This window comes from Leguminivora glycinivorella, chromosome 1, assembly GCF_023078275.1.
Source record: "Leguminivora glycinivorella isolate SPB_JAAS2020 chromosome 1, LegGlyc_1.1, whole genome shotgun sequence".
Taxonomy (NCBI): domain Eukaryota; kingdom Metazoa; phylum Arthropoda; class Insecta; order Lepidoptera; family Tortricidae; genus Leguminivora; species Leguminivora glycinivorella.
In genome coordinates this window covers 2,069,891-2,092,795 of record NC_062971.1, presented here as the reverse complement: position 1 = coordinate 2,092,795, position 22,905 = coordinate 2,069,891, and the positions used below count along the sequence as shown (strand labels likewise).

Below are 22,905 nucleotides of genomic sequence, written 5' to 3'. Positions count from 1 at the left end.
TCGTTCGGACGTACGGATATTTTTTTACTACCTACTCATATAAGACCTAATAATTGTTATGTTGTCCTATATCGCGATTCCCAGAACTAAATCGGACCATTATATTGTTATGGAGGAAAAATTAAATGCAGCCGTTTAATTTTTCCTCTGTCTCATCAATGAACTGGAAGTTAAGTTGTGGCGAAGTTTACAAATAAACGGTATTATTTAGTTATAGACGAATTATCCGTGTTTGGTGACAAATTATTAATAATAATTAATATTAATAACATTCATAACAATGTATAGTGTGAATTTTCTGAGATGAACTTTTCGCTTTAGCCGTAATCTGATAAACAAAGGCCTTTGTTTCTATTATTCACGGCGGCTAGCTCCCGTTTAAACGGCACGTGCTATAGTCTCAGTGTAGTTAAAAAGCAACTATCATGATAGTAATAAGGTTCAAATCCATAAAAAAACCTTTCGGAGATAACACGTTTTGTCACCTTCAAAAAAAGTTACCTGCATACCTACTGCAAACTGTTTAATAAATTTGAACCTTATTGTTATCATGATAGTTACTTTTTAACTACACTGAGACTTTAGCACGTGCTATGGAAACGGGATCTAGCCGCCGGGAATAATAGAAACAAAGGCCTTTGTTTAACGGATTACGGCTGAAGCGAAAAGTTCATCTCAGAAAATTCATACTATACATATAGGGTCAAATGGGAATACACCGTTATTTCGCAGAGTTTACAATAATGTAATTACAACGCTAAATTAAATGAGGGTAAAACGGGCCACGACCGGCCAAACTGATCTTGGAACTTGTTCCATAATCTTTGGAACATCTAAAGAAACGGTTCCATACGAGTATGTTAGTGTTAGCCCAGTCAAAGGAGTTGATAAACTGTTAACATTTAAAATATACCCGTTAGCATGTTGGTCAAACCCGAAAAAGATTAGCTCTGTGGGCTATTTACCACAGTGACGTTGACACTTGACACTGACAACCTCCTAGTGAGTATTATATTCTTTGCTGACAACTCTGTACCTATTTCTGGTTTGATAAGTAACATTGTTACTCAACGTCAATATTCCCTTGTTGAACAGGCAATGAACGCCGAAGTGACACTGTCGAGCGACAATTGTCACTATTGTAAAATAAGCCACTGAAGGGTAAAATGAGCGCGTTTTCACATTATCCGATTCGATATCGGATGGATTTCAAAGGCAAAAATCAAAGATGGCGGTGGCGGCTTAAATGTATGGGATATCGGTCCTACATCCGATATCGGATCGGATAATGTGAAAACGCACAGTAGAGAAAAAAGATCATACCGTTGCAGTGAATTTATAATGTCGTTCGTTATTAAATGAAAAAATGAGAATATTTCCCTTTCCGTTCACACCACCAGCAGGAGGATAAATCAATGCATCAAATTATTCAATTTAAATGATCAGCTAAGTAGAAGTTGTCATCGCGATAACTCTAGACTAATAATTATGAAGGACCATTTACTCCAGTATTCAATCAAACTTCGAAGCATTGGTTATCGAAGTATTATGGATGCTTTGGAATTTATTATAATGTCTCTGCGTTGACTAGGGTATGTACAGTTAATTTTCAGCATCCAAAAACCTGATGAACTTGTTACCAACAAGTACATTAAAAATACTTTTTTATTTTATAACCAGCCAGGGCAAAGTCCGGGGTACTATTTAGTCATTTACTCATTCTGTTTATCGTATCCCATGCGCCACATAAGTGATCCATAAAAAATATACTTCTATGTGATTGGTGCTAACTGACGACCATCCCGATCCGCGATCGTGACGGACCAATCAGAGCAATTTACACTGAGGTTCTAATTTCCAAAAGTTCGGTTGGAAAAGTCGAAGTTTTCCGCCGAAGCCACATCACGTGGTCATAAAGATATAAACACTATTATTAGGAGTGAAGTGGAAAATGTGTGTGGATGTTTATGAGCTGTTGTGTCTGTAGGTGTGGTCGGAGGTTTATATTTTATAATAAATACCTCTATAACAGATAAAGGTACGTCAAGATATAAATGACACGCCTTAGGGTAGCTTTACTTTCTTTCTTTATTTCTTTCTTTATTTATTTATTCCTTAAATTAACATTAACAGCCTAGCTAAACATGTCAATCATACAGGAGGGTATAAACATGAATAATCCTGGTACACTTATATAAAATAGTGTGGCGGAACATAGAGTACATAATATAGTAGGTACTCACACGTGGATCGAACTTGGAGTAGTTATAGACTCCAAGTGACGGGCGCTGATCGCAAGGAATTGCGGCTCCGTGCTGTGAAACATATCCAGTTTGCTGTCGCTGGCCAGTATGTCATTGAGAAGGGTTAAAGCGTGGTGCAGTGGTGAGTGCGACAGAGCATGGGTGCGTGCCACCGGGATGGCGAATAGAGTCTGTCGGCGGGGACGGAGTTCTAAACCGGTGACCGGACGCACTTTGAGTGAAATGAGCGACAACAAGGAAGGGTTCGAAATTTGGCCGCGTATTAACCTAAAGAAGAATCTTACAAGGGACAAACTCCTTCTGCACTCTAGTGAAGTATAGTTTACCATTCCTAGTACATAGAGGGTGGGGTAAAGATGTGGATAATATCCATAGGTTTTAAGGAAAAGGAAGCGTACAAATGACTTTTGCACCCTCTCTAACATAAGAGTGTATTGATGCTCATGAGGGCTCCATATTGTGGCGTTACATTCAAGCCGGCTTCGAACATATGCATTGTATAATGCACAAAAGGCATTTAGGGAATCAAGAAATTTACATTGGCGGATTACAAAGCCCAATACTTTTCTAGCAGCCTTGCAAGTTGCAACAATATGCTCATTAAAAGTAAGATGGGAGTCGAACCATGTGCCCAGATCACGAGCAGATGTGACTTGTTGCATAGGCTGATTATAAATCGTGTAGTTGTAATGTAGGCTATTGAATGCACGGGTGTAGGACATGACTGAGCATTTATTTTCATTGAGGGACAATTTGTTTTGAATACTCCACGTACATACGCTGCTGATGTCCTCTTGTAATGCAGCACAGTCTTGGTGAGCACTGATCGGTTTAATTAACTTTAAATCATCAGCAAACAGTAAGCACGTGGAGTTTTTTATGGATGCAGGGAGGTCATTGATAAGAATAAGAAATAAGAGAGGACCGAGAGAACTACCTTGACCTATTCCTGATAATACAGAGTATGAATTTGACCTGGATTGACCATATTGGACATATTGCTGTCTACCTGTGAAGTAGTTAGTCAATAATTCCAATAGAGGTCGTGTGAATCCAGCATGTGCCAGTTTTATTAAAAGTATGTCGTTATCCACTCTATCAAATGCTTTTCGATAGTCGAAATAGGCCACATCTACTTGCTTCTTTTCATCAAGGTTATTAGCAATAACAGTAGTTGCGTTTATGAGATTGGATGAGGTTGAACGCTTTGGTAGGAAACCATGTTGCTCGTCACAGAACCAGCCATTGAGCTGTTGATACATGCGAGAGTGTAGAATAGTTTCAAAAACTTTTCCGAACACGGATAGTACGGCAATTGGTCGGTAATTTTGAATATCAGCCTTAGAACCGGATTTAAATACGGGTAATACTTTTGTTGTTTTCCAGAGGGAAGGGTATGTTTTTAATTGCAACGAAAGATTGAGGATAAATTGCAAGGGCCGAACAAACACTTCGCGACAATCTTTAATTATGTACTGGGGGATTCCGTCAGGACCTTGGGTATGCTTCGATGACAGACGACTTAAAGCTTTGCGGACTTCGTTCTCAGAAATATATCCAATATTAACAGTACGAATGGTTTCTTGGAATCCCATGGCAGTAGCAGAACTACACGCGGCCTGGGGATCTAAGACAGGTGGTGTGGGTAGGTAAGCATTTTTAAAATAGTTTGCGAATGAATCAGCTACTTCTTGTGGTGACATTTTACCAAATGTGGCGGGCTGGTTAGACTTTCTGTTTTGTTTTATGAATGACCAGAAGGACGATGGTTCATTTACAATATTTGATTGAAGAGTTTTTATGAAAGAATCATGGCATTCTTGAGTTTTAACATTGACTTGTTTTCTATAGTATGTGAAGAATGCATAATATAGCTGATTTCCAGATTGCTTATAGTATTTATGATACATATTTTTTAAATTGTTAAGGTGGATAAGTTCACCTGTGAACCAATTCGGATAAGTTTTTCGATTTATTGGATTTGATTTTGGCGGAACACAATCGGCAATTATTTCATTTAGAATATTATAGAAACATCCAACACAGTCATCAACAGTACTACAAATATATAGAGGCGACCACACCGTATTGCACAACTTGTGATAGAGCAGGGGTAGATTAGCTTTTCTGTAATTACGGGGAAGTTTCGGATCAACAATTTCGGGAGTGTTTGTGGAGGGTGTTGCGATAGTGAACAAGGTAGTGCAGGTGAAGGTTATGTCCAGGGGCAGGTGGTGCTTCTCAGAGGATACTAGGCCACAACAGGACGCCGCCGCCGCCGCGACCGCGGCGGTCTGCTCGCAGGACGGTGAAATCATCAGGGAACAGTTCAGAGTCATGAACTGTGTCGTCTAATCGAGTTTCAGTTAGTGCAATTATATCAGTGTTGAATGTAATGAGCGTATTTTTAGTCTGGGATAATTTTCCTTTCAGGCCTCTTACATTTTGGTAAAACAAGTTAACTCTGCGAGGTTTGGGCGATTTCGGAACGAAAAAACGTTCTTACATTATTGCGTTTGTGGCTTTTCCTTTTATAAGCATACCATTCTTGCATTACGGTGTCTTTTGGCCAATTTTCAGGAGTCATAAAGTAATCATACTCTGTATGGGGTACTGTTATTATGAAGCAATTGTGAGTGTGTGATTGCTCAGGTTTGTTCACGCTACACGAATGGCCAGGGCGTTTTTTGTCTAAGTATGCTAAAACATTTTGCTCAGTAGTGTCAGGGTGAAAATTCCAAACATGTATGCGTTTCTCAGGTTCTCTAAGTTTTAAATCAGGATCTGTATTACCAGTGGCTCTGATGATTGGTCGAAATGGCCGTCCTGGGTTTTGTTTATCGTTACTTTGGAGACTGAACTGTTTAGTTTTACGCTTGTGTGTGGCTGAAATATTATGAACCGGTAGTAAGTTGACGGGCACAGTGTTGACAAGCGCAGGGTTGACAGGCACAGGGTTGACTGGCGCAGTGTAGACGGGTGCAGGGTTGACAGGCGCTAGGTAGACGGACGCATGGTTGACGGGCACGGAGTTGACGGATTCAGGGGCGACAGGCGCAAATTTGACGGATGCAGGGTTGACAGGCGCAGGGTGGCCGGACGCAGGGATGATGAGCGCAGGGTTGACGGATACGGAGTTGACAGACTCAGGCGCGACAGGCGCAGAGTTGACCGGCGCGGGGTTGACAGGCGCAGGGTTGACTGGCGCAGTGTAGACGGGTGCAGGGTTGACAGGCGCTAGGTAGACGGACGCATGGTTGACGGGCACAGAGTTGACGGATTCAGGGGCGACAGGCGCAAATTTGACGGATGCAGGGTTGACAGGCGCAGGGTGGCCGGACGCAGGGATGATGAGCGCAGGGTTGACTACGGAGTTGACAGACTCAGGCGCGACAGGCGCGGAGTTGACGGGCGCGGGGTTGACAGGCGCACGGTTGACAGGCGCCGGGTTGACAGGCGTAGGGGTGACAGGCGCCGGGTTGACAGGCGCAGGGGTGACAGGCGCAAGGTAGACGGACGCCGGGTTGACGGGCACGGAGTTGACTGACTCAGGGTCGACAGGCGCAGGATTAACGGCTGCAGGGTTGACATGCGCATGGTTGATGGGTGTAGGGTTGACGGGCACGGAGTTGACAGGCTCAGGGTCGACAGGCATAGAGTTAACGGGTGCAGGGTTGACAGGCGCAGGGATGACGGGTGCTGGGTTGATGGGTTGATAGTCTGTAGATCGATTAAAATGTGACTGCAGGTTGTGCGTGGTAATGATAGTCGATAATTGCTGGGGTAATAGTGAGTTGGTTGATTCAAGAACTTCAATGCGTTTAGTATTTAGATCTAGCGCTGCTTGAATGTTGTTATGATCTTCACCATCAGTAATGCTTTCTACTATGTCTTGTAGCTCATTTAATTCTGTTCTGAACGTATTGTGTTGTGTAGTCAAATCAGTAAGAGATTCTTGAAAGCTGTTCAAGCGTTCACTTTGACTGTGAAGTAAACTGGTGATGTGTTCTCGAAATGATACTAACTCGGCGAGAATGAGTTTAGTATCAACCGAGGCCAGTTGTACATTATTGTGGAATGAGTCTGATCCATGATTGACTTGGTTAAGGTTACTTAAGCTACAATTTGTTCTTTGTCGTGGTTCACTCGGGTAAACATTGAGTGTTGAAATGTCCATACTCTCATCCTCGGCTTGAGTGGAAGTCGCAGCTGGTTGGTTCGGTGTTATTGTTATATCAGTTGGAGAAACAATTGTATCTTCTAATATACTGATTGATGAATTCGATACTGTTGAGTTCAACAAGTTCGTCAAGTCATCTGCATGTTTTTGTTTCATAGACGTTCTATTAATCGAATGTGAGTGTACCAGGCGCGGTATCTTCGATGATCCAGGCTTAGGAGTACTAGATAATTTTATTTTAGGCACCTGACAGCAGCTGCGGCACTTCCAATTTTGCTTATTTTCTATTGTCATCAACTTGTAACGCAAACTGCCCACTCCGCTGCGTTCTAGGCAATTTAAGCAGTATCTGCAACTGCAAATTGAACAATCGAGCGAGTGCCTTCTTGATATTCTAGTATTACACTTGCAACATATTCCAGGATTACCCATATTGAACGAGGAATTCAACATTTCTATTTTATTAAATGCATATTAGCGCCATCTAGTGGCCGGTAGCTCTGTCTCGGTTTTTATTAGGATTAATATTAGCGCCCTCTGTGGGTGATATTTAAAAGCTATTATTTTTGAAAAACAGCGCCCTCTAGCAGCGAGTAGCTGATAATGTCATTAATCGCTAGATGTCACTTTATGATAAGAAAGACAGCGGGAATTTAAATGATGTGTCAAAGTTAGCGTGGGTTATGGCGGCAGTTAAAAATTCAAAAACGAACGTACAAAATAATAAGTCTGGTTGCACTAAAACTAAGTTATTGTTATTTTCGCACTGTTATTGTCACTACACTTTACAGAGTCACTGTTTGAAATGGGTTGTGTTATTTGATAACACTCAAATAAATACGTTTTATTGGTGGCACAAATTGTTAGACACGTAAATATTTAAACACTTCCTTTTCCGAAACTTTAGTTATTTACGACTAGATAACACTTGTGCTTTAAAGTTGTTATAAATTCTACACAATTCAGTCACTTTTTTGTACTATTTATTGATATAACTATTTTAAATTGACTTAATACGCGGAGCGTATGTTGACGTGACGGCTACGCCATCTTTTTCCTTTTTTCTTTTTTCTTTACTATGGGCTGCTCTTTCTTTTTGTTTAGTTCGAGAGAGATATACACGCCATTTATAACGCTTCGCATTGGCATTCGTGTTTATTGCAACTTACACACCCTCTTACCAAACCAAAACATTTTTATTGGAATTAATTTTAGGAAAGGGTTTTTAATACCACACCTTTCTTTCTGGCAAATTCAATTAAGCCGTTTTTGCCAACTTTGAGAGGCTCTAATTCCTTTTAAAACAAAAATATCAAAAAAGCAAAACGGTCCGACACAGATATTGATACTAAAAGTCTGTGTTGAAAAAACCATTGATCTAGCTTCAAAAACCAGAGAGGAAACAGGCGAGAGCGTTTGTATGGAGAAATGAGGGGTATCGTAGCGTCTTAATTTCACAGAACCATACCTAAGGACATTTCTGTGTTTGCTCGCCATATTGTTTCAACACGAGTGATCTTCAATGTATTTTTGCAATTCAAATGCAATTCAAAGTATTAAAACGCCATTATTCTATTAAAGAGGAAAAATCAATGTATCAAATTATTCAATTTAAATGATCAGCTAAGTAGAAGTTGTCATCGCGATAACTCTAGACTAATAATTATGAAGGGAATAATTGACTCCAGTATTATGTGTTTACATTTGACTGTTTATGCTTCTGGGCATTTCCGAGAGGTATTTCCTCACAACTAATTTAATGTAAGCACTAATTTTTTTATTTTTTTTATTTTATTATAAATGGGCTTACTCTTGACCACAGACTAGCCAAAGGCAAAGACGTGGCCTACGATGGAGTGAGCTCGCCCAGAAGATGCCTGTTCACTCTTGATTTGAAGGTTGCCGGGTTATATGAGCTCGGATTATTGAAATTATTCGAATTTGCAAAGGGATTAATACTGTAGTGAAGGAAGTATACTCAGGACAAAAATAAGTGAAGAGTCAATTAGTATTAATCATCATCATCATCTTGTGCCGGCCGGTTTCGGCCTCAGCGACTGGGTTTGGTATGGCTATTGAGAGCGAGGGTCGTGAGCTCTCAGGTGGCTGACGTAGCCTATTTTCGCAGAGAATGTACGACCACACTCACTGCATATCAACACCCCTCCGATGTAATTATAGTTTATGACCGCAGGTGACCGGGCCTTTATCTCGTCGCGCTTGGCGTCAAGTTCCACTCGCCTCTGATTTTCGAAGGCTTGCAATTTTGTTCTCACTGTATGCCTCCACTTCGGCCGATCTTGTGCCGAAGTCTCCCAGTGCGATGGTTCAAAGTGTTAATAAGACTACAAACAAATACTAAATAATAAACCTACTTATTATGTAATACTATACTGTGTTGTTTACAATTATTTATGTCACATGCCGTAAACTCGAGTAATCGTAAGTCCTTTAGTATAATAGCTTGGCAATAGTGGGTCTTTCTCAACTCTTTCTTCCTTTTAATATGAGAATCGTTGAACTAATGTCACATGACCATATTATGGGTAATAATGATGGCATTGTTTTCTGGTCACGAGTCTAGCTAGCATTATTGAACGACTAGTTTAATATTCAGCCCGTTTTCACATTATCCGAACCGATATCGGATGTCGGAAGGATTTCAATAGAAAAAATCCAAGATGGCGCCTGTAATGTAGGAATGGGATATCGGTACGACATCCGATATCCGATCAGATATGTGAAAAGGCACTAAAGTCACGTTTATTAATGCTTCATAATAACACGATTTGCATAATTACTAACTTAGTAAATTGTTTGTCCTTAATTCGGTTAATTGAATGAATGTTAATCTCGGCGAATAGCGCCATCTGATCTGAGTTTATTACACAGCAGCATGATTTTTTTACGCAATAGGAGGCAGCACACATGTTGCCTGATGGTAAGCGATCGATCACTGCCGCTCATGGACGCTCAATTTTTTTTTTTTTTAAATTTTTCTATACGTATAATTTGTAGTTTAGTATGTAGATTTGTGAATGTTTAAATGAAGAGCGATAGAGATAAACAGCTATGATAACGATATTATCGTAAGTCCGTTTTCACATTATCCGATCCGATATCGGATGTCGGACCGATATCCCATACATTACAGGCGCCATCTTGGATTTATTCTATCGAAATCCTTCCGACATCCGATATCGGATCGGATAATGTGAAAACGGTCTAAACGTTTGTGCATTTATATATTTTTATCTGACCATATATAGCTATATTTATTATATATCTATCTATATTGCGATTGTAATCTTGACCTTGACCGTGTGGTGACGGGCCGTGGGTGTCGTAGAAGGCGACTGTGGGATATGGGTTAAATTGTGGCGCAGGCGAGAGGCTGGCAACCTGTCACTGCAATCCCAACAAACAAAATATCCTTATAAAATCAATCTATAAGGGCTAAACACTCATAGTAGTTTTAAAATAGCATTCATTATGCCAGAGTTCCTTATAGCGGCTCATTATAAGAGAATTTGGCCTAATAGTACATTTACTCTTATAATTTGGCCATGTACACGTTAATAAGTCAAATTTATATGACTGCAATAAGGGTTTTAAAATATTTACTCTTATAGTAGCTCATTATAAGAGGATTTGGCCAATAGTACATTTACTCTTATAACTTGGCCATGTACACGTTAATAAGTCCAATTTATATGACTGCAATAAGGGTTTAAAAATATTTACTCTTATAGTAGCTCATTATAAGAGGATTTGGCCAATAGTACATTTACTCTTATAACTTGGCCATGTACACGTTAATAAGTCCAATTTATATGACTGCAATAAGGGTTTAAAAATATGTATTCTTATAGAAGCCATTTAAAATGCCTTTTCGCTGTATAATATTCAAAGCACTATAAAAGCTTTTGTTATGGCCAATTATTCTTATAAAAGTAATGCATAAGATAACTATGATGCTTTATGCCTCATAGGAACATATTATAAAACGTCTATCCAGCAAACAAATTATAGCATTTTATAAAGTGTTTAAAAGAATTAAAGCAATACATTTTCTCTTATACAATAATTATAAAGGCATTATTCTTGAAAGTGTCGTATTAAAAGTTTTTATAAAACTTGATTCGTCATTTTGAAAATCCAACGAATGTGAACAATCTGATCCCAACTTATCGATTAGTGGTTCCGTAGAGGATGCCATTATGGAATAATTATAAGAATATGCAGGCAAGCAGCAGTGACAGTAATACAGGTATATCGTTAAATGATGAATTGAGTTTGGATTTAGCTTAATAATTATATTTTTTGTTCTTATTTAAGGTGTCTGTAGCTCTGCGGTGAAAAATGTTAAGGTATATACAGCGGGGCCGCGGGGCAGATCTCGACTGGAGGGCAAATGTAACTGGTCCATTGTTTCCATGTTTTACAATGTTTACATTATTAAATAGAGTTTCCACCGGTTATACCAGACTAGCATGCACTCGGAGGTGGCCAATTATACATAACTGAGCGTATAAAAGACTATTACAAAGGCACTCAGTTTTTTTATCCATCAGTACCTACTAATATTAATTTTTAAGATTAACTTTATTAGAATAAGTTCCAAAAGTGTATTCCTTACTTTATGGACTTTGGTCTGAAATAAAAAAAAAATCTTTTATTGCGGATTATCATTGTGAATGTTGGACGATCTGAATAAGTGAATACAATGTTCGGCTATTTTAAGAAGAAACCGATTTTATATGTAGTCCTTTTGGGACTAAGACAGATTAAAATTGAGGACAAATAAAGACAAACTCACTGTTTTTAAGATATTTATTTATGTGCAACGAAACCAAACCGATACAAGTAACTTTATATGATTAATATTTTCAGTTCTATTGCTCACGATGTTGCTGTTTCAATGAGTCTACATACTTCAAAATATTAATATATTCTTCAGAGCGCCTACACGGTGGTAGAAATTGTAATTAACCTATCAGTAAATTTCCAAAATAATAAGTAGTTTCTTTTATCGAGGTCTTCATCAAATTCACAAAAGATATATTGATTTTCGTTTTCTTGTTTTGAATTATCAGCGCCATCTTTGCTTGGTGTGATTTTCTTACAACCTAAACTATTTCCTGCGTCCTCTTCCATTTTGCATGTTTTTTGATCCACCACTCCGGGTTTATTTTTGGGTGTAAGTAATGATTGTGACTGATTTTCTCCATCAGAATATGTGCCGTTTTGTAGTTCATCTGTAATAAAAAAAAATATTTATTTGAAGTCTTAGGCTAGGCTGTTTATAGTTATCGACACAAAGTCCATTGTGATGGCGGTATTGAAATCGTCTGTGGTTTTCAATAGCACTTACTTACTAAGAGGAGGAGAAGAGTTGTCATCTTCACGTCACTAAAAACGGCTGACTATGTATCTCATCCACAGATTCTGTAACAATAACCATAATAATAAATATCAAATAGATTATTTGACTCAGCATTTACAATAAATCAATAGGAAGTAATAAAATAAGGCACCAGAAGATTAAATATTCCGAAGCACAAGTTTGTTTTAAATTGAAAATTCTAGGTATAACTTCCTAATGAAATATTGAAAATATCAGTATTACCTGACATGAGTGACATGCTGCGGACTACACGGTTTTATTTTGTTCTATGCCGGTTAATCGAACCAAACCTTTATCAAAGCGTTCCCCAAAATACCGGTTTAAAAAGAACGGTCTTTCGAACAAAAATGCAATTTCAAAGTTTTGCGCCAAGTCCGACTAGTGCAATTTTTTAAATACATGTCATGTGGTTTATTTTATAATCTATTATTATTACCAACATCGCACACCACAAACTTCACTGAATAATTAGATTAAATTAATGTTATTTTTTCAACAAACTACATTTAAAAAAAAGTATTTTATTCTAAATAATGGACTTTCAATTTAAATATATATAAGAAGCGAATTATTTTCATTTTTATATTCTTTGAGCCATAATGGAAGTTTTTACTGTGCAATGCGCAGAAGAAATATTAAAGAAATAAGTATAAATAAATATTTTTTTTATTTTTATTTATTATCATTATAATTTTTGCCCATTATTCACAAAAGCATCCAAAAAGGGTTTTACTTTTACGTTCCCATACATTTTTTCGTATGTAGAAAAAATAATAAATATTGTATGCGAGTCATATTCATATTAATATTTAAATCGCTACCTGAAATCTGCTCTCTAACGATAACGTTATGAATTTTTAACTGGTATCCGTTACAAATATTTAACTAGATGGTAAGGTTCGGGATTTCACTAATTGTGAGAAGGAACCCTAAAGATATATAAAATGGCGAATCTTAAGCAACACCGGTGGCTATTATAAAGTTTTTACTCTTATAGAGTATTTGTAAATGATGTGCTTACTGCTTTTACTCTTATAACAGCCTTGCTCAAGACATGTCAAAATTAATTAACCGCATTTTTAGTACAAAACCGTTGAAATACAAGGGCGCATTAATAATACAACACATTTTATATCACATTTCACCATGAAATTGGATTCCCACACAGTTTTCATAATAAATAAGCAAATAATTGTAATATGTAAAAGTTAACTTACCGTTTACTAACTTGCAAAATGGATGACTTGATGATGATGTACACATAAATCACTACGAAAAGCACAATAAACTTTTAAAACAGCATCCTGTTTCGCCGTTATGAGTTTTACTCCCTTATATCTGATGATCACAAAACGTGTACAAGAGCTATTGCCCTTATTAAAGCTTTGAATATGATTCTTACAAGTATAATTGCCTTTATTAAAGCTTTAAATATGATTCTTATTAGTACATTAGCCTTTTAAAAGCACTTTTCTTGCCATTATAAGGTTAACTTTCTTATTGCATGCCATAATAAAGCACGTACAAGATAAGAAAGCTAATAATATAGCAACTACAAGGGGGATATAAGGTTTTTGGCCTTATAAGGTGTGCCCAAATGCCCTCTTGTAAAGGGTTTACAAGGTTATTATAAGAGTACTATTTTTGGCATTATAAGCCACTATAAGACTAATTTTTGTTAGTTGGGATGTCACAGTTTCGTTTTCTGCCAACCCCTTATTTGCCAGAAGTGGCACTGAAACTTGAGTAGTTTCATGTGCTCTGCCTACCCCTTCGTGAGATACAGGCGTGATTGTATGTGTTGTATGTGTAATCTGACCTGTGTTTTCATATTTAATTTTAAAATCGTGCAACAAACTAACTGTTGCTGCTTAGCCCGATGCACTGAGAGAAAATACAACCAGTTTTCATGTTCGTTCAACAAGTGTTTTGGTTAAAATAGCGCCTACGTGCTCTTTGGTTCAAACAACAACCTACTTGTCATTTGAATCGGTAATATATTTGAATCAACAAGTCGATTTTATAAAAACAACCTGACACATATTGTTTTAAACATACGTTTGGCTGATTCAAACGGATAAACCGCAACAAGTCGAACTTGTTAAATTCACAATGCAAATTTATCTCAGTGTGGTTGACTGATAGAGAATGCCTCAAGGCGTTAAGTCCGCCATTTGTACTCTTTTTTTTAGTGCAATAAAGTTTAAATAAATAAATATTCAAATACCGACCTCCCTATACCTATTTACATATATTGACAATCTATTCTACACTACAAGTAGCTACAGCGATATAAAAACTATGTAGATTAGTGTAAAAACGCACTCTACGTAATCACACCCACACGGGCTCCCGGAATTTGACGGAGACGGTTATTAGACACATTAGGATCCCACGCAATACTGTACTTTATAATGTATCGAGCGATATGAGATAATCGCGAACAGCTATGATAAAAATGTACTGTCACTCGCAAAATAGTACTAGTCACCAGCGACAAGCCAAGCTGTTTCATAACAGTTAAGTTGACGGAAAAGAATGAGGTTTCCTATACACAAAATGGCCAGGAAACAACGCAAGCTTCTTTTTTTTATTGGATAGGAGGCAAACGAGCAGACAGGTCGCCTGATGGTAAGCGATCACTGCCGCCCATGGACACCCGAAAGGTGGTATCGGTCCGGAAATACCACAGGCAACAATTCATTCCACAGTTTAGCTGTGCGAGGCAGGAAGTTTCTGGAGATACGCACAGTTGAGGACTGCCAGCAGTGCCAGCCATCTAAATGAGGAGATGGAAATGTAATAGGGCGATTGCGGAAAGAAGCGGCAGGGATTATTAATGACAAGTACCTACATCGTAGGTATAGTTTGAAATTAACGTAAAGTAAACGCTACGCTTGAAATTCTAAAGGGTCCATAGACTGGGTTTTCCACACGTAACGTAAAGTACAGTACAGTACGAGTAGGTACGTAAATTATCATCAGCTGATCCCGAGGCCCAATTTGGTCATAACGACCCATTAATTCACTACTGATGCTATCTCAAAGAATATTCCAAAAATTGAATCCTTTTTCTACATAGACCAGAGGTTCTCAAACGTTTTTAACGCGCCTCCTTATTGCCTAAAAGAAAACGTCCACGGCCCCCACCACGACTAGTCGACAGATCACAGATTACTGAACTATTAGTTCCATCACTTGTCCCCTTCTCCCCTGCTGGGCGCGCCCCACACTTCGAAAACCCCTGACATAATAATACCTTATCTCTTGAACTCTTTGCCCGGGGATATAGTACTGGAATCCAAAAAAAGTACTTTTAAAAGGCTTGTACGATACCGTACATTTAAATATACAAATAAGTAGGTAGATATAGAACTTTTAGTTGTAACGTTAACCCCGGTCGAACCAGTGTGGAAAGTGGAATAAAAACTGTAAAAATTTATGTGGGCGTTTTCCTAGAATTATCCCTGCGCCCAACATATGGTCCTTCGGTCGGAAAACAAATAAGAACAATTAAATTTCGCGTAATTGGACTTATGGGCCGGGTGTTACAGTGCAGTGCATTGACGCGGTTAGCAACGCTACGTGAACACAGTGTGTTTCGCGGTCGGCAAATTGTCGACACCCGTGGACGTTATCAACTCAAATTGCCATTAAGCGCATTAAAAACAAATTCCGCGCAGTGCGTGGAGTGGTCGGTGCAGTTGTTCGCGCAGGTCCAGCTGTTTTTTCTGCGAGTGGAAGCTGTTGCAGATTCTATGCAACGTGACGTCACCGTGTGGCGGATCGTCGGTGTGCAGTGCACCCGATTTGTGTACCCCATCATCGTCTAAAAAGTCAGGCGAGCCTAGCTATAGTTTTATTTTAGGCCAGTGTGCAGTGCTTATTGTTTAAAAGTCAGACTTTTTCTTATGGTAGTTGTCTACCGACGGTGTGTGGACCTGATTTTCATCAGAAGATACTTTGCAGTGCAAAGAAAGTGTTATCACTCATCGTACACTACAGTGTAGTGTGCATTCAATCTCCGAGCTAAACATTGCCTTGGGATATAAAGATACGGCATTTTATTTTGTGCCTAATACGTGCGGTGCTCGTAAATTTAAAACTTTTTAGAACAATAATCGTGAGCCTTGTTTGATAGTGCTTAAGGTACATTTTCGTACAGCGATTATTACTTCGTGTAACTACTGCCGTTGAACATCAAGGAACATTTTGTGACCTTATTTTAACAAGATTAGTGAACTTTTGTTAAGAAAACAATATTTTGGTGTTAAACAACCAACATAGACTTTAAATTATAACTTTAAATCATAAGTTCCAGCACATTCGAAAAATAGACTTGTCCGTTACGTTCAAGTGGACTCGCCCTGTTAGTTCTCGTTGGCACGGTTCTCATCAACCCAACTCTGCGATAACGAAACGCCATTCGCAACTAAGGCCGAACGTTTTGGCCAATCGGAGCGCACTGCAGCAGAGCAGTGATTGGTGACTGCGATATAGTGATTTTTGCGTGCAATAGAAAACAATTTGCAGTTTGCAATTACTTCGATTTGGCGTCATAACGGTAAAGTTGTTTGTGCAAAGTTAAAAATTGCCTTTCAAGTGTTTTTATTGTTCGTATCGTTTAAAAGCCTATACGCTATAATTAAAAGTGCAAACAGTGTTTTAGAAAAGTGTTTTTGTATACAATTACATTGTGATAAGCATAATTTATAAGACAAAATGGGTGATGCACTGAAAAAACTAGTCGCAGCCAGAGGACAAGCCAAAGGGTTTATGACCCGTTTAAGGGCTTACATAAACAACATAGATCCAGGTAACCTTGATTTACATTTATTAAGAGAAAAAAGAGATCGTTTAGTTAAAACATTCTCTGAGTATATGGAACTTAATTTAGAAATTTCATTGATTGATCCAGATGACAAAGAGGTCATAGACACGGTGGAAGCTGCTTACTTTGAGATGGCTGCATATCTCAATTCGCAGTTAATGCCTATTGGTGTCGAATCTACTCTCGCGCGACCTGCGCAAGAGGCCGGTTACGGCGGATACCAAAGGCTCCCACGCATTGAGATCAAAAAATTCAACGGCGAGGTAGGTCAATATAATGATTTTATAACACTTTATAACAGTGTAATTAAAAAAGATCCCAAACTATCGCAGTGCGATAAGTTTTATTACCTTCGTTCGCTCTTATGTGATGAAGCCTTAAATATTATTAAACATTTACCTTTAAATGAGGAAAATTTCGAAGTAGCGCTTAAGTTACTAGCCGATCGCTATGACAATAAGCAGCAAATGATACAATATCATATTACTTCCATTTTAGATTTGCCAAATATGAATAAAACGTCTTCAGCGGCAATTAGGGATTTAGTTATTAACACTAAACAGCATTTAGGTGCTCTTAAGAACATGAATGTTCCAGTGCAACATTGGGATTTAATTATTATGACTGTGTTACAGCGTAAGATTGATCAGTACACCCTTAGAGCTTTCCATTTAGAAAAGCAAGGTTTGGAATTACCTAAGTTGAATGATTTATTTGAATTTCTAGAGGACCGGGCTGCGGCACTGGAAACCCTTGCCCAGGCGCAACCCCCAACCAAGAGAAGCAGCTTAGTAGTCGCTGCGACAAGTGATGGTTCTACCAAACAATCTACAAAAAGCTTAAAATGTAAGTACTGTACCTCTCATTTGCACAAGATGCACCTATGCCCAAAATTCAAACTTTTAAGCATAATGCAACGTCAAGACTATGTAAAGTCAAATAAATTGTGTAATATTTGCTTAAATGAGCACTATGGTAAAAAATGCCTATTTAGTTTTAAATGCTCAGTATGTAAAGAAAAACACAACTCATTGTTACATGAGGATGTCGTTCCCGACAAAAGTACCAGCCAAGTCGCTTTGTTAGCACAGGCAAAATGCGATATACTCCTACCTAGTGTTAGGGTTAAATTAATAGATAAAAAAGGTAATGCTATTTTTACCAAAGCTCTATTAGATAATTGTAGTCAAGTTTCTCTTATAAGAACTGATTTAGCTAGACAGCTTGGCTGCACTTTAGAAGAGATACATGATACAGTTGGTGGAGTTTTCAACTCTGTCAATAGCTCTACGCTGCAAACAACTGTTGATGTTTATGCAACGGCAACCAACTTTAAGTTGTCAGTGACTTGCAATGTAGCCAGTAGCATAACAAGTAAAATGCCTCAATTTAAGATTAACAAAGAGAATTTTACCATACCTCCATATGTTAAATTAGCCGATGAGGACTTTGATGTCTCTCAAACCGTTGGCATTCTCTTAGACAGTCACTTGTTTTTCCAGAATTTACTGCGAGACCAACTGCTGGCACAGCCTGGTGGTCCGTACCTCCATAACACACGTTTTGGCTACATTGTAGCTGGGAGAGTGAGTGACAGCGAACAAACTGACTCCTCTCATCTTACAGCAGCGGTCTGTTGCAAACATGTCGGTAACAATTTAATTTTCAATAAGTTAGAGCAGTCAATTTCACAATTTTGGCAAACCGAGAAGGTGCCTGAAATCTACACTGAAGCCAATTCTGAACAAGAATTAGCAGAAAAAATATTTAAAAAGTCAGTTGTGCTAAAAGATAATAGATTTCAGGTAGCTTTACCTCTCAAACAGGATGTCAAAGAAATAAAATTGGGTGATTCACTCACATGTGCCTTAAAAAGGTTTAAAAGTTTGGAAGTTAGACTTGCCAAAGATCCTCTTCTATATAGAGGTTATAAGTCCTTCATTGATGAGTACTTAGAGCTAGGTCATGCAATTAGCATCCCTATATCACAATATGATTTAGAAACACAAGCCACATATTTTCTGGCACATCACCCTGTGATCAATGTGAAAAGTTCAAGTACACCACTTAGAATTGTTTTTGAAGGAGGAATGCCAAGCTTAAGCAAAGTTTCATTAAATGATGTACTTCTGAATGGTCCAGTTGTACAAAATGACTTATTTAGCATTCTGATCTTATTTAGATTATTTAAATATGTATTAAATTGCGACATACGTAAAATGTTCAGACAAGTTTTGGTAGAACCATCACATCGTCCGTTACAAAATATATTATGGAGGGATTCCCCCGATAAAGAAGTACAATGTTTGCAGCTTCAGACCGTGACCTATGGTCTCAAAAGTAGTAGTTTTCTAGCCTGTAGATGCTTACTCGAACTGGTCTATAGATATAAGGAGCGTTTTCCTCTGGCTGCAGACGTGTTGCTTCACAACACATATGTTGATGATGCTAATATAACTTGTAATGATAGGGACACTGTCATTAAAACTCGTGACGAGTTAATAGAATTGTTAAAATTAGGCGGCTTTAGCCTACATAAATGGTGTGCAAATGATAGTTCGCTCTTGACTGACCTGCCATCAAATTGCAAAATGGAAAGTAAAGAGGTAAACTTTTCCGAAAATAAGGAAACTGATTTTATACGAACATTAGGTCTCAAGTGCAACCTATCAGAGGATACACTAATAATAAGTTCTCCCAAGCAAGAATTAATTGAAAATTATACAAAGCGAAAAGCATTGAGCTTTATAAGTAAAATGTTTGATCCATTGGGCTTGGCAGGACCCATTGTGGTAAAGGCAAAGCTCCTAATGCAGCAGATATGGCTTGAAGTCCCATCTTGGGACTCCAAACTGCCTGGCAAGCTCAATGAAGATTTTAGAGCTTTCGCAGAAAGCCTAACACAAATGCCAGATATTGTAATCAATCGAAATATAGATACACAAAATGCAAAATCCATTGAAATTTTTGGATTTGCCGATGGATCTAACCTCGCTTATGGATGTTGCATTTATTTGAGAGTTATTGATAATAACAATAAAGTTACAGTAGACTTGCTATGCTCAAGGTCACGCGTGAACCCAATAAAAAAACTCACCACACCACGTGCTGAGCTCAATAGCGCTCTGCTTTTAGCAATTCTGGCACACAAGGTGTATGACATCATTAAGTTAAAATTTGATGCAAAAGTGTATCTATATTTGGATTCTCAAATAGTACTTTCTTGGTTAAAAATTGATCCTCTAAAGCTTACAGTGTATGTAGCAAATAGAGTAAAAATGATTAAAGATCATACAAAGGATTTTTCATGGCATTACATAAATACTTTAGTCAACCCGGCAGATTGCCTGTCAAGAGGTGTGGATCCTCACCTATTACAGCAAAACACATTGTGGTTTCACGGACCCTCAATGTTAAAAAATAGAGAATACAAACCTACGGCTGACGAAGCCATAGAGATGATGCCAGGAGAAATTCCAGAACTAAAGGTTAGTCTGGTAACTGTTTCTCAGAATAATGATCTAGCACTATTCAAAAATTGTTCTAGCATAATAAAAATGAAAAGAATCCTAGCATGGTGCTATAGATTTATAGACAATTGTAAAGCCTGTATTACAAAGAAATATACAGACAAGAAAACGGGATGTCTAACACCTCGAGAATTAAAAAAGTCTTTATTGACAATCATTAGATATGAACAAAATAAACATTTTAGTGATGAAATTAGTGCCTTAAAGGAAAATAAACCTTTTAAATCGAAACTCGATGGGTTACATCCATTCTTGTGTTCCATGAACCTTCTCCGTGTAGGTGGAAGGCTCCAACATGCAAATCTACCCTATTCTCAAAGGCATCCAATTATATTGCCTAAGGGATCAGATATTACCCGTTATATTATTGAAAATGAGCATAGAGTACTGTTGCATTCTGGAGCAAAGTTTGTGCTAAATAGCTTAAGCTTAACCTATCATATTATGAGTGGGATAAGAGAAGTAACTCATGTACTTTACAAATGTATAACATGTTTCAAATTGAAAGCGAAGCAAGCCCAACAATTGATGGGTTCGCTTCCTCACGACAGGGTAAACCCCTGTAGAGCTTTTAAGAAAGTAGGTATAGATTATGGTGGCCCATTCACTGTAAAAATGTATCGTGTAAGAAAACCTATATTGTATAAAGTGTACATTGCATTGTTTGTATGTTTTACAACAAAGGCAATTCATATTGAATTGGTATCGGATTTGACTACAGAAGCGTTTTTAAACGCATTTAAACGATTTATTTCGCGTAGGAATAAGCCTTCAGTTGTATACTGTGACAATGCAAGCACGTTCAAAGGTGCGAATAACCAGTTGGTTGAATTGTATAAATTACAGTCGGCCGTAGACCACCAACAATCAGTGGTAAATTATGCTGCGGAACTGGGAATAGACTTTAAGTTTATCCCAAGTTACAGTCCAATTTTTGGTGGATTATGGGAGGCTGGGATAAAGTGTTCAAAACACCACTTAAAGCGAGTTGTTGGCACAACCGTTTTAACATACGAGGGTTTAAATACAGTAGTCATACAAATTGAAGGGATTTTAAACTCCCGACCCTTAACGGCTTTGCCCACAACTGACCCAACTGAAATGCCTTATTTAAGCCCAGGCCATTTTTTGACTGGTGACTCGTTGACGTCATATCCAGAGAGTGATTGCACTCATGTACCAATTAATCGTTTGAAATTCTGGCAACAATGCACTCAAATGGTTCAAAGCTTTTGGAAGCAATGGCACAAGCAATATTTAGTACAGTTACGGAACCGTCCAAAATGGCGTACTGAAAATACTAACGTAAAAGTTGGTGCATTAGTGCTATTCAGGGATGACAATGTCCCTCCTTTGAGATGGCCTATGGCCAGGGTAGTTGAAACTTTCCCTGGTCCGGATGGGAAAGTAAGAGCGCTTTCCATCAGAACCAGTAAAGGTTCGATATTAAGAACTAGTATTCATAAGATATCTGTACTCCCAATTGAGACTGATTAAATATATTTAAAATAAATAAATAATTTCCAACATGTAACTTGTACACTAAAAATAATATTGGGACCGTGCGCGACGACAACGCCACGTGACAGTGACAATATTGTAACCACTGCCAAGCGAGAAGTAAGTAAAAATTGTGAAAAAATTAATGAAATCTTGTGCTATTTTACTACATTAGACAATTTTGGACGATGGTGGTTACAACATTATCGCCAATAACATTAAAATCGTTGTTTTCAGTGAGAAATTAACAAACTGGTGACTAAAACGGGGTTTCGTGCCATCGCACACGAAATCATTTTCCAACCTGAGACGATGAATAAAGGCAATAAATTGGTGCTAGCTGGGCATTTCCTACAGATTGAAGACATTATTCCACCATTTATACCTATGTGCAATAAAGTATAAATAAATCTTTGGCTTTTGAAATAGTTGATCAGTTCACTGCTATCCTGTCATTTTCATAGGCTAACTATAAGTATAGGTATTATAAATATCATTGCAGGGGTTTATTGTAAAATAAAAACAAACTAGCTATTATAACGTTTAATTATAATATACATTACAAAAACTTGTTTCATTTACTTGAAAATATTGGAGGTTTACCAGATATCACATCAAATACAATCATGAATGCGATGAAATAAGTTCTCAGGATTTTATTTAAAATGTGATAAGCCTTCAGTGGATGGACTGCTTCTGCTTCTATTGTTCTCGTGCTCCTTCTTCCCATTGAAACCTCGATATTTACGCATTTTCGTCAATCCGTTTCGATTTGTAAACAGGAGCACAGATGAGCAAACAAATAAAATGATTTTCGAACATAACTGGGATTGGCTTCCACGTCGGCTTTTCTACCTCCAATAAAATTTGCACTATAAATTCACCGTAAATTCAATTCAATACTTGTATCAAATGATTACGCACTTTAAGTAAAACTTCAGAGATTGGACGACACTTTTCTTCTTACGGCAACTATTCACTTAAACGGTGGTTTCGTTTCCACCACGGTCTTGGAAATAGCTATAATTTAGTCGCTACTTTTCTTGGAGTTATTACAATTCGCCATAACAAATTTTACTGGGCCCGTATTAAATTTATCTCAAAAACGACATGAAAATGTTTACTGCAATATGGATTTGACAGCGCAAGTCAGCGACTAAGATGTCAATTTTGGCCGTAGTGAGCGCTGTGAT

General features: G+C 37.9%; 2 protein-coding genes across 2 annotated transcripts in view; one reads left to right on the top strand and one right to left on the bottom strand.

Annotated features, from left to right (window-relative positions):
• The window catches only part of LOC125225943 (regulator of G-protein signaling loco), a 157,286-nt gene that overhangs the window by 67,423 nt on the left and 66,958 nt on the right, over positions 1-22,905 (bottom strand).
• Positions 15,867-18,284, top strand: LOC125225834. Its single transcript, XM_048129733.1, has 4 exons — positions 15,867-16,667; positions 16,770-16,945; positions 17,409-17,528; positions 18,185-18,284. Exons 1-3 carry the CDS (start codon positions 16,574-16,576, stop codon positions 17,472-17,474), a joined length of 336 nt encoding a protein of 111 aa, XP_047985690.1. The 5' UTR covers positions 15,867-16,573; the 3' UTR covers positions 17,475-17,528; positions 18,185-18,284.

What these genes read in the sequence shown, in the direction of transcription:
- LOC125225834 (XM_048129733.1), top strand. Translation starts at nt 16,574, where the DNA reads ATGGGTGATGCACTGAAAAAACTAGTCGCAGCCAGAGGACAAGCCAAA. An exon ending in CATAAACAACATAGATCCAG is followed by an intron (nt 16,668 to 16,769) that starts GTAACCTTGATT and finishes TGATTGATCCAG; the next exon opens with ATGACAAAGAGGTCATAGAC. An exon ending in TCAAAAAATTCAACGGCGAG is followed by an intron (nt 16,946 to 17,408) that starts GTAGGTCAATAT and finishes TTGAATTTCTAG; the next exon opens with AGGACCGGGCTGCGGCACTG.